The sequence below is a fragment of the Colletotrichum aenigma genome (assembly GCF_013390185.1).
Source record: "Colletotrichum aenigma strain Cg56 chromosome Unknown KSG_Cg56_contig02, whole genome shotgun sequence".
Lineage (NCBI taxonomy): Eukaryota > Fungi > Ascomycota > Sordariomycetes > Glomerellales > Glomerellaceae > Colletotrichum > Colletotrichum aenigma.
Window position 1 is genome coordinate 4,276,297 of NW_023500908.1, and position 11,840 is coordinate 4,288,136.

The 11,840-nt window shown below is 54.3% G+C and overlaps 4 protein-coding genes across 4 annotated transcripts; 1 reads left to right on the plus strand and 3 right to left on the minus strand.

Moving 5' to 3' along the window:
- Positions 1–451: 451 nt before the first annotated feature.
- On the minus strand, positions 452–2,369 carry TUBA (Tubulin alpha chain; the record flags this gene model as incomplete). Its single annotated transcript, XM_037318442.1, has 7 exons — positions 452–680; positions 743–1,166; positions 1,223–1,753; positions 1,812–1,887; positions 1,950–1,976; positions 2,122–2,162; positions 2,345–2,369. The coding sequence occupies 7 exons, from the start codon at positions 2,367–2,369 to the stop codon at positions 452–454; spliced, it is 1,353 nt and encodes a 450-aa protein (XP_037184055.1).
- A 1,522-nt stretch (positions 2,370–3,891) lies between these two features.
- CGCA056_v003186 (uncharacterized protein) lies at positions 3,892–4,628 on the plus strand (the record flags this gene model as incomplete). Its single annotated transcript, XM_037318443.1, has 2 exons — positions 3,892–4,155; positions 4,209–4,628. The coding sequence occupies 2 exons, from the start codon at positions 3,892–3,894 to the stop codon at positions 4,626–4,628; spliced, it is 684 nt and encodes a 227-aa protein (XP_037184054.1).
- Positions 4,629–4,976: 348 nt separating this feature from the next.
- Positions 4,977–6,407, minus strand: CGCA056_v003187 (uncharacterized protein; the record flags this gene model as incomplete). The annotated part of the gene is made up of 3 exons (XM_037318444.1): positions 4,977–5,507; positions 5,563–5,940; positions 6,054–6,407. The coding sequence occupies 3 exons, from the start codon at positions 6,405–6,407 to the stop codon at positions 4,977–4,979; spliced, it is 1,263 nt and encodes a 420-aa protein (XP_037184053.1).
- Positions 6,408–7,379: 972 nt separating this feature from the next.
- CIA1 (putative cytosolic iron-sulfur protein assembly protein 1) lies at positions 7,380–8,741 on the minus strand (the record flags this gene model as incomplete). The annotated part of the gene is made up of 1 exon (XM_037318445.1): positions 7,380–8,741. The coding sequence occupies one exon, from the start codon at positions 8,739–8,741 to the stop codon at positions 7,380–7,382; it is 1,362 nt and encodes a 453-aa protein (XP_037184058.1).
- Between the last annotated feature and the right edge of the window lie 3,099 nt (positions 8,742–11,840).

Genomic DNA, 11,840 nt, shown 5'->3' on the forward strand with positions numbered 1-11,840 from the left:
CTAAGATACACTGAGGTACCTGCACCCGAGGTTGCTTGAACATCCGAAAGGCCCGCTCCGCTCTGTCAGTTTCATTTCATTGAACTCGAATACATCCATCAGTTAAGATGATTAAATCTGGCTGGAAGAGACTCACTCTGCAGACCTTGCAGTGTGCAGCTTTATCTTTGAATATATATGCACAGTGACACAACACACGCATGCACAATGCAGATCTGCGAAAGGTAAGGATGCTGACTGAGACCAGGTGTCACGTAGCCTGAGGAGCACAATTTATGTATCCTCGGTAGCATTAAAGTTGGCTATTCTTTTTCTCACTCTAACAACTGAAGTAAACACGCCACTGGCTCAACGGACTCATCAAGTGCAAAGACCCATGGCAACGGAGCCTGCACCCTGAGAAGAATGGAGGGCGACTTCTTCCGCATCCAAACGCCGAGATATACACATCTTAATACTCTGCCTCAAGGCCCTCCTCACCTTCAAGAGAGTCGGCCGCAACCTCCTCATAATCACGCTCGAGGGCAGCAAGATCCTCACGAGCCTCAGAGAACTCGCCCTCCTCCATACCTTCACCAACGTACCAGTGGACGAAGGCACGCTTGGAGTACATGAGATCGAACTTGGTCGACAGGGCGGACCAGGCCTCCGCAATCGCAGTTGTGTTGGAGAGCATGCAGCTATTCGCATTGTCAGTAGACTGTTATGCCGCTAGGCATGGAGAGATGAGGATGTGACTTACACAGCGCGGCTGACCTTGGCGAGGTCACCGTTGGGCACCATCTGAGGAGCCTGGTAGCAGATACCAAGCTTGAAACCAGTGGGGCACCAATCAACAAACTGGATGGTACGCTTGGTCTTGAGAGTAGCGACAGCTGCGTGGGCATCGTTGGGGACGACATCTCCACGGTACAGCAAGCAAGTTGCCATGTACTTGCCGTGACGGGGGTCGCACTTGACCATCTGGTTGTTGGGCTCGAAGCAAGACATGGTCATCTCCTGGACAGAGTTGGCCTCGTGGGCGGCCTTGGCGGCAGAGATCATGGGCGCGTAAGCGACCAAAGGGAAGTGAATGCGAGGGTAAGGCACAAGGTTGGTCTGGAACTCGTTCAAGTCGACGTTCAGGGAGCCATCGAAACGGAGGGAAGCGGTAATGGACGAGACAACTAAGTAAAAGTCAGATGCAAGCTCGCATATTGCACGATCGTATCTGAAGGCTTACCCTGGGCAATCAAGCGGTTGAGGTTCTCGTAGTTGGGGCGCTCAAGACCCAGGTTACGACGGCAAATGTCGTAGATGGCCTCGTTGTCGACCATGAAGGAGCAGTCGGAATGCTCGAGGGTGGTGTGGGTGGTGAGGATGGAGTTGTAAGGCTCGACGACAGAGGTGGCGGTCTGCGGGGCGGGGTAGACACAGAACTCGAGCTTGCTCTTCTTTCCGTAGTCGACGGACAGACGCTCCATCAGGAGAGCGCCGAAACCAGAGCCAGTACCACCACCGAAGGAGTGGAAGACGAGGAAGCCCTGCAGGCCAACGCAGTTGTCGGCAACGCGGCGGACCTTGTCGAGAACCTGATCGATAAGCTCCTTGCCAACGGTGTAATGGCCACGAGCGTAGTTGTTAGAGGCATCCTCCTTGCCGGTGATCATGTGCTCGGGGTGGAAGAGGCCGCGGTAGGGGCCGGTGCGGACCTCGTCGACGACGTTGGGCTCAAGATCGCAGTAGATGGCGCGGGGGACATACTTTCCCTGGCCTAGAAGATTTGGTCAGCACTCACAGCGGAGGCGAGAATACTTCAGGACGAAGCATACCAGTCTCGGAGAAGAAGGTGCTGAAGCCATGGTCGGGATCGGCCTGCTTACGCTCCTCGGTCAAGTATCCATCGGGCTGGAAAAGGCATCGGGTTAGCATTCTGTGGACTGGATAGGAGCGGCGGGTTGCCAACGTACCTGGATACCGTGCTCGAGACAGTAGAGCTGCAGAAGGAATCAAAGTCAGCCATCAGACGCATGAAGAAGCAGGTCATCATCAAGTATGGCCACTGATTGGGCCAGCAGAGCTTCGTACCGCGAGTTGACTCGGCGGCACGGCGGAACGGAATCAGCACAAGTCCAGACGTACCTCCCAGCAGGCGTTGGCAATCTGGCAACCAGCCTGACCGACTATAGGGAGACAAGTCAGCAACCGTGTGTTTTCAAGTAGCAGAATAAGGATGTTCGTGACAAGAGATATCAGCGACCGAAAGGCAGCTTGCGAAGGAAACGGAAGTGAGAATGCGGTGAAGACAGCCGGCGCGTGGGGTCAGGGGAGATCAAAACAAAAAAAAAAACAGGCGGCAACTTACCGTTGATGCTAATGACCTCACGCATGATTGCGGCGACGAGAGGAAAATGAGACGAGCGACTGAGAGTAGAGGTAGGGAGCAGGATCAGGAGCGTCGGGAGTGTCGAGCAAGCAGAAAAAAAAAAGTTGTTTTTGCAGCTATCGCGAGAGGATGTCGACAGGAGGTTGAAAAGGTTAGGTTAGGCCTGGCAAGTACAAGGGAAAGAATAATAGGTTGTGCTAGGTGCCGGGCTCGTGCTCCTCGTTTTTGGTGGTGCTGCTGGAGTCCTCGACTGGGTTCCTCAGGTGGTCGAAGTCGGGGTGGGGTGGGATGGGAAATTTGGTGCGCAACAGGGGCCGTGCTACAGTTTTTGTTGATATGAGCCTCCCCGAATTGGTAAGCGCGTCTGTCCACGTCTCTCTCAGACAACCGTCCAAAGGACGACTGGCCAATGGCCGCATCGAGTCGCGTTCCTCCCGGGGCGTGGGGTCTTGCCTATTGGCCCCGTGGTGGAGATCTTCTGGCAGGTACAGGCCAGTCAGTGATTGGTTTGATAGGGGAGCAAGGGCCCTGGGCCGAAGCCCAGTACACCGCACTTCGCTGGGAAAGGCAACGCCGGTGACAATTCCTCTCCATAGTTTTCAACCTTCAGCTGCCTGAGGTAGCTTGACTGTGCACAGCTGCCTCATCTTAGGTGAAGTGCTTTACAAAAACACAAGTGGTTTAACGCGTTCTAGATTGTTTACCTGAGAACTAGGTAAGCAGGTACCTATCTGAGGTGTCTAGGTAGGAGCGAGCTGCGCTGTATAGGTAGAAGCAGAAGCAGCAGTTGTGCAAGCATAAAGGTAACAGGCGGGACGAGAGAGAGAGAGAGAGAGAGAGAGAGAGAGAGAGAGATAGAGAGAGAGAGAGAGGACACGAAGGGCATGCACATACCTACGGAGAAAGAGAAACCCGTCGAAGATCCCCAGAGCCGAGGGACCAGCCATTCGGGCTTGCAAGATGAGGCACGCTGCATTCACTTCTGATATCAAATAAAGGCAGAGCAGGGGCACGGACACGGACGATAGAATCGCCAAATTGCGCTTTTTCCTGCCTGCCTACTTACAACTTTTGGTAGGAAAGCTGCCTTAGATCGCAATACCATCATTTCATTCTGACGAGTCTGTCCCGGACGCCATTTCAGGCGCTCTCCCAGCTCGAAGTAGATCACGGGGCGCCGCAATAGACGTAAGTATCTCGCATCCATCAGTGTGAGGTACATGTCTGCACCGCGGTCGGCACACGGAACGGACAGTGGAAACGGACCCATCCGAGAACCGTCGCGGCGGCGGGGACAACATCTATCTTTTGTCACCTGCATACATCCTTGTCTCCAACACCACATCGAATAGGTTCGAAGGACAGACTTGCTATTTACCATCGAACAAGATATATGCCACCTCTCTCCCTGATTTCTCTACCACGGGAATATTCCGACCGCAATCTGCTTCACCTCAGACCACAACCCCCCTTGGGCTCTGTGCCGCGCTTGTCACATGCGCCTCTCACTACAGCATGGCCTTTCCATGGCCATTTTTTCCAACTTCGCTGGTGCGAATACCGAGAAGGTCATTTTCCAAGCGCCAGAGACTATCAATGTTCCGAATACATCGCCCAACCTCGGCGACCTCCGCCTAGACATGCTCACACCAGACCACTGGTCCAAGAGGATTGATCTGGCGGCTTCTTTCCCGGCCCCTGCGTCTCCCTTTGGGAGCCCAACCTGGTTGCTACTCAAGAACCTCACACAAGACCAGCGGTATGAGCTGAGAGTGTGCTGGGCGGCTACTGTAAGATGCTTCACACCCTGTTCATCATCATCTCACCATTGACGACCAAGTAGCAACCTACAGCTTTCACCCTCGATGTGTTTGAGCTGCCCGTTGTTTGGGACACCCCCGAGCTCATCTCTTCTCTTGCGAAATATGCCTCCTCTCGCATCGCAAACCGTGAGGCGGATAGCTCTTCGGCCTCGTACGCAATGCCCATGGAGCAAGAAACTTCCCTTTTTTTCCTCAGGATCTTGGCTGCGGCGGATTACTACACTGACAACGCCACGCTCATGGCCAATGTTGAACACGTTCGCGCCGACCTCATACTCGATCCATTTCTACTGAATGCTTTGCCGAGGTCACTACTTCCGACCGTCTTCTACATCAAGGGGGTGTCCATCATGGCCTGGCTTCTATCTAGGGTCATTCTGATTTGGATTCAGCCAGTACTTGCCGCTGAAGGCAAGCCTGAGAGGAAGAAAAACATTTAAGCACGAGACTACCGCATCTATCGCCCTCTCCATGCATTCATGTCTTGCTCAAAATGAAGGGAGTTCTAACGACAAACATCGACTGCCTACAAATCGGGACCGCACCAGTTTGCGTCACGGACTCTAGACTCCTCCTCGCTCTCGTCTCGACATAGTTAGGCTCCCGAAGCGAGACGGTACAATTTCTGGCTGGCTTCTGTTTCTGGCTTGTCCAACAAACCTCCTAGCCTGACGAACCAGTGGAGCGAATAGCAAGAAGCGCCTTCCTGGACGTGAAAGGCACAAAATGCAGCCCCATGCCATGTCACACTCATGTCTGGCCATGGAACAGTCCATTCCTCATGGCACTCAGTAGTGGGTGTTGTAGCCACCCTGCTGAGAAGAATTGCCAGCATACGAGGGTTGGCTGGGGTAGCCACCGGGCTGGGAGCCTTGGGGGTTCCCACCACCGTAGGTTGCCGGGTTGTATCCGCTGTACTGCTGTTGCTGTTGTTGGTTAGACTGAGCGGCGTAACTGGGTTGCTGACCATATGATGAAGAGGGCCCGCCAGAAGGCGGAGGAGGGTACTGGTTATGAGATTGCTGAGGCGGCGCCCCATAAGCGGTGTTGTGATGCGTCTGGCCCTGGTTCGGCGTGGAGTACTGGTTAGGCGGTGGAGGAAATGACTGGTTGTGATTCTGGGCTTGAGTCGGCGGCGGAGGATACGACTGTTGGTTGTGACCCTGGTTGGAAGCGGGCGAGTGGTAGGAAGAGGCACCTGCCGGTGGGGATGAGTGCTGGGTATGCGTCGAGCCCGACGGCTGGTAAGAGGTAGGAGGAGCCTGGCCAGAGTAACCGCCGCCGCCAGAAGCGCTGTTGGAGTATCCGTAATCGTTGCTCTAGAAAGACAATCAGTAATGTCACATGGGCGTCTGCGCGTGCTCTAGAACCTACGCCGTGAGCTGGCTTATTACCACCAAACATATTGGCGACACCGCCCATAAGAGAACCTGCGAGACCTCCATGCTGCTGCTGGTGTCCCGTAGACTGGCTGCCGTGGTAGTTCTGCTGCTGTCCCTGATGGCCTTGTTGCCCCTGTTGCTGCTGCTGCTGCTGCGGTTTGTTGAGGAAACTGGAAGCCAGTGCACCTCCGAGTTTGCCCAGAGAGCTCTTTCCCCCACTACTAGTATTGGCGTTGTTATTTCCATGACCTCCAATCCCACTGATTAGCTGACTTGCAAGCCCACCGAGAGGACTTGAAGAATTCCCATGGGAGCCTGATGAGTTGTTATGGCTGGAGTTCTTGCCAAGCAGCGCGTTCATAGCCATGCTCTGTGGACAGACGGCAGGTCAGCATGATGTGAGCAGAGAAACGTAGCAACAAAGAAGACGCAAGGAGGCGAGCATAAGATCTTGAAGACGATAAGGACGACGGGCAGACGTACACCTAGGCCACGGTCGCCCGTCGGACCATCAAGACCTCTCGTGTTTGTATTGTCGGGTGGCATGGGAGGGTTGACGGGCTCCAGGGTGCCATCGGCGTGTCGCACGGTCTGGCTACCGTCGGGATGGGTGATGAGTTCGGGTTGAGGAACGCCGTACGGATGATCAGAGGGTTGGGCAGGAGTTGCGCCTGTAGGAGCGGCGTCGGTCGGGACCTCCCATTGCGAGACACCGGTGGAAAGCTGCACGAAGTAGTACTTCTTGCTTGAGCCATCCCACTGGGCGATCCAGCCAGCAGGGAGATGGGGCGGGGCAAACGTGGGGCCTTCGGTGCCCGGCGAGGTCGGACCTGCCATCAGAGAGTAAAACGGCGTCGTCTGGTCGTAGGCGAACGGAGGGTAATAGTATTCGGTGAGGCCGCGAGGATGGAGTGTGGAGGTTGTCGAGGGTCGAGAGAAAGTGGTGTTGGGTGCAAAGGACGGCGGGGACGGTTGGAGGGTGGACGCGGGTGCGGTGCTGTGCGGTGCGTTGCAGCCAGGTACGTTCTTTAGGTACCTGTTCGTGCGGTGTTGAAGTGGAAGGTAATTAGGTATGGATGGAGATTGGCTGCACGTATTGGCTCTGCAATTGGATGGCCCCGGGAGCTTAGCAAGTAACGTAGGTAGGTATCTCACCTACCTTACCTCAAGGTAGGACCCAGGTCCAGATTTTGAATTGAAGCCGACGGGAGTGTCCAGATTCTTGGTAAGGTGCTCTGTATATTACCTAGCACGCCTAGGTAGGTAGGCAGGAAGGAGAAGAATTGGACAAGAGCCGCCTGAAGTTACTGCAGTCAGAATAACAGACGTGCTGAAGAAGACCCTGTTTCACTGTCTGTGTGCCAATTTGAAGGGCTGGTTACGACAGCTTTTAGCACTGCCCCAACCAAGTTGCTGACAAGTTGCTGAACTGCACGCTTGCGCTGCTACGCCGCCTTACGCCCTTATGTCCACCCGGCCTTCATCTCAGCACCTTATCCGACAACGCGACCCAGAGGTTTTAAGTGTTTCTGTCCAGTGACAGGGGATCAGGACCAGGACGGGACAGGACGGGACAGGACGGGACAGGACGGGACAGGACGGGACAGGACGGGACAGGACGGGATAGGACGGGGACGGGGGGCGGCTTCAAATACCTCGGCCAATGGATGTTCCGCTAAGCCACAGCCCGGGCCCTGTTGCCGCATCATATTGTGGCTTGGCAAGTGTCAACATCATCTGCAACTTGCAAGTCATCATGTTCAGACTCAGACTGTGGATCTGATCCCTCTGCATTATATTGTTTGGCTTTCAGATGGACTTCGTTTCCGAGAAAATGACCTGCCAGGGACGCACCATGCCCTCATCACCAGTTGTGACAAGCATCTCCTCCGTCCCTTTTCTCTCTGATCCCGCGTCGTACCTCTTGCACCAGGTAATATGGTTGATCTCGTATGGACCGTGAGCGTTCGGTACCGTCGCTTCTACCCTCCACCCCCCTGATTGACCCGGTCGCTCGCTGGCTTTCTCAGGTGCTTCTTCGTCGTCGTTTCCCATTCCGACCCTTGTATCATCATACTCCCGGTACACGGCAATGACACCGTCACTGCCAGTGCTGGCCATCAATCCTGTATCGGCACTCCAGGTCACTGAGTAGATGTCCCTCGTATGCGCCTTTGGAAGGATGGCGTCGCAACCCCACTCCTCGCGAAGCGACCTTCGCATGGTGTTGGGAATGCCCCCAAGTCCTGGACGGAAAACCGAACCTACACTCGCCCCGTCCTCCACGTCCTCCTCTTGTAGACTCCATAACCGTATGGTCTGGTCCGCCGAATAGGTCATCAGCCTCGGGAATCCATTGTCCGCACGCGGCTTCTGTTCCCACTGCACACCCCAAATGGTGCCGTCATGGCCCTCCAGTACCGCCACACAAACCCATTCTCCATCGCCATCTTCGCGCCATATCCGGACCGTGTTGTCGTAACTCGCGCTCGCAAGAACATCAGCGCTGTACCTTCTACGCGAGTTTCTCCCGGGCACATCGGGACACCATGCGATGCCCTTCATATCTCCGTTATGTTCGTTGAGCACGGCAACCGTCTCCCACTCGTCATCCCCTTCGGAAGCGCCCACATCTTCCCATATCCACACAGTCTGGTCTCTGCTACACGTGGCGAGGTAGGCGCCTGAAGGCGCAAATGAGACGCCCTTGATCTCCGAATCATGACCTTCCAGCACTAGGGTGAACTCCCAGTCCTTGTCCCCATCATCGTCGGTGTTTCCTTTGCTGTTGGCTCGCTGCGACGAATTAAGGTCGATCTCGAGGGAATCGCTGGCAGTGTCGTGGCCGGAAAAAGGTAGCTCGCCATCCCATCGCCACAGGCCAGCAGTAGAATCGAAGCTGCCGGTGACTAGGCAGAGCTGTTGAGGTGGGAGATTGGGCTTCCAGGCAACTGAACGAACGGAGCGTGTGTGGCCGCCGGAGAGGCTGCTGTGCGAGGACAGCGAGGATAGCGAGTAGATTGTGACCGATTTAGAGTGGGCGGTCGCAATTAGAGGCAGCGTCGGGTGCGGCACCGAGCACCATGCGCGTTCGTAGAGATCAGGCTTGAAGGGCGGGAGCGGACTGATGCGGATCGCCAAAGATGGCGGCACATCCGTTGACGCGGGCATTGTTATGGGGGTAGTCGCAGCGAAGGCGATGTCGCACAACTGACTGTGCGAACGGAACAATCGGCTGCTCAAGATTCACACAAAATCTCTGTATCTACCCACCGTAGAGACTGTTGTTTGCTTTGCAATGCCGGTTGCGAGAGTGAACGCGGCAGTGCTGACGGTGCAGATAAGTATGGGTAAGAGCGCAGGACATCTGGTGATGCAATTAGATGCCCCACCATGCCCTGTAGCATGCGCAATGTTTTCACAGTACAGATAGCAGCGGAGTGAATTCTACCCCGCGGTCGGTGCGTCGCTGGGATTCACTACACTCCACCCGGTCAGGTTATGAGGTTCTTCCTTTAGGTCGGGCCGTATCGCTACTACAACGGGCAATCTTTCTTCCAGCGACCTTTAATCTCCGATAAAGCCCTACACCGCCTATGGATCGCTGTCAGCCGGAGCTGTCGGCCCCACATCGACATTTGCCGCCAGACCGTACACGATATTGATCCAGCAATGGGAAAAAAAAGGAGAGAGGCACCAAGACATTCTTCCAATATGCAGTTTCATGAGGGAAGCGGTGGATTTGAGAAGAAGGACGGGACACTCCGTGCAGGTGCACAAACTGTTGCGGGTGGGGGTTGATCCTGGTGCGTTTGGAAAGTGAAGCCATAACTCGAAGGAGAAGGGGAAGTTCAACCACCATCTCAATTTACATCGGTGGAGACAATTTGAGATGTTACACGCATATTCCATTGCCAACCATCGACCCCCGAACCAAACTCTCCGCTCATCGTTCAGATGGTGACTGGGCCGATGCTAGTCCGGTGGCATAGTCGAACCCGGCGGAAACCATGACCAAGAACTGTGATATGTTGCCATCAGCCAAGTAAATGCAATTTTTTTGCAATCGAAGGAGTGGCGGGCCATGATTTTATATCACCTACATGATCTTTTTTTTTTTTTTTCTCCTGCAGACAAAGCTGTCACGTTCGCGGCTGCTATCCGTTGGGTTTCATAGGAAATAATGAACGCCTTCACCGCCAGCGTGTTATATTGTCTAGTAGGTGAAAAAACTGCCGCAGCATGGTTTCTACAACATGAACAGACCGAGACTTCAGGTTGCCCGACTCATTCTGCGCATTGCTCGCTGATCTACTGGACGACGGAACCATGCCTTGGCTTCGAGACCCGATGTCGTCAAAGACCGCATGTTGAATGTAGGGTCAGAAAAAGCGGCATTGTCCGACTCAACTGAGAACCAGTCGTTCCGTATCCCCAGCCGTGTCGGGCATTTCTTCAATTATGGAGGACCTCCGTTAGCTCCCACCTGAGCAATCGTGGTTTAAAGGTCACTTAGGAGGGGCCTTCAGCCCAGCCTAGAGACAAATCCTCGAGTTCAACCTAGCAAGACTGACCCCACATGCGTGTGGTTTCTGCAGCCGGTGGCTGTCACTTGTCGGATGACGATCTGGAAAGCAAAGTCGTACGAGAAGTCGTCTGTATTCAAAAGATCGCCTTGAGACCATCATCGCCTGCGCCGTTGGTTGGTGCCGGGCTTCCGTTAGCTCATGGGCTGAAAATTCTCCAGAGCTAGCCGCAGACTTTTCGCCCGCACCGGCGAGGAACAGCAATAACACTATGTGGCACGCAAAAGTTACGTCGCAGCTTTTGGTGCACCCCCAAAACAAATCATTGAGAAGTGTGGCGCGAGGTTGAATAGATCCCCTCAGGTTTAGAGAACGGATTAATGAGAACCACGCGGCAGAGAACAGACCGACCGTCTTTTGAACCACCCATCAAATTATTAGCGTAGCATGAGAAAGGAAGCATGACTGACTGACGGACTATAAGTATTTGACTAAATTCGATTCGGTTTATGCAGGAGGTCTTCCCACAGCTTTACATTGCAAGAATCATCATGGTAGCAATCGCGGCGGTGATCTTTCGATGAGCTGTGTGATGTGCCGAGGATTCTCCTTGCTCAGGTGAAATAGCCAGCATGTTGTATGATATGTCCTAATGAGAGCTCCTAGCCCAGGTTGGCAGCCAGACTGGAGCAAAACAGGGAATGGAGGCCACACATGACAGTGGAACACAGTCGAAGATCCTGCCGGCTATCGTATTATTGGGGTCGCCGTACTTGTGTGATGACGGGTGAGGGCCCAGCAGCCGAGACATTGGAACAACCAAGCCATTTGAGCGACATTGTGCTTGGTGATACACAACATAATTCTTGTTTCTTCCAAACCCTTACTTCTGCATCCCCCCGCCTCCTTTCCCCGGCTCATGACGAAACTAAACCTCAATCGCCCTTGGTGAATACGAGTTGAATTGGCTGGATCGTGATGGCTCACGAATGAACTCAGCGACGGGCCCACGTCACCGCTGCGTCGAGAGTGTCCGGTGCGTTAGGTCACTGCACTGATAAAGGTTGCCGAGTAAACGAGACGAGCTGGCATATGCCATGCAACTGCAACTTTCGGAGGAACGCGTAGTGGTAGCGGGGTGACGGGGCTTTCATCCCTTTCCCTAGAAGAGCAGGGACTAGACGGCCGAGCCAGGCCGAGCTAGAAGTCAGCAATGCGGCAGTAATCCGCGAGCATCTGGTGTTTCCCAAGAGCAGGTTCGAGTCCATGATTGGCGAAACCTGTGAGAGGCTCCCGAGCAGGATATGCCGCCAGCTAGTTGTAGGCTGAATGCTTTGGCGGAACTCGGATACCTCACAGGCACCTCGGCGGCCCTGTGCGCAGCTTGTAGGATGTAGCTAGCCAAGTGTGCATCCAAGGCGCTCACTAGCGTCTTGTTGGCGCATGACTTGCACCATTTCGCATCTGTGTATCACCAGAAAATAGATATCGTCTGTGGACCGGTCACCGAGATCTCTGTCGAAGCCCGCACGAAGGTGTTCCATGGCGGAAATGGAAGAATTAGAGTTCAGCATCCTGGCTGGTCGTGAGAGAGGGAAAGATTTGAGGGTGTCGTAGAAAGACATAGGAATTTTGGCCCCACATTGGCTTGATGTATGAAACGATGCGATCGAAACTAGTCACATTGACATATTGGTAATCTTTTGGTGGCCGTCACAATTCCACATGCTCGCAAGGTTCAACG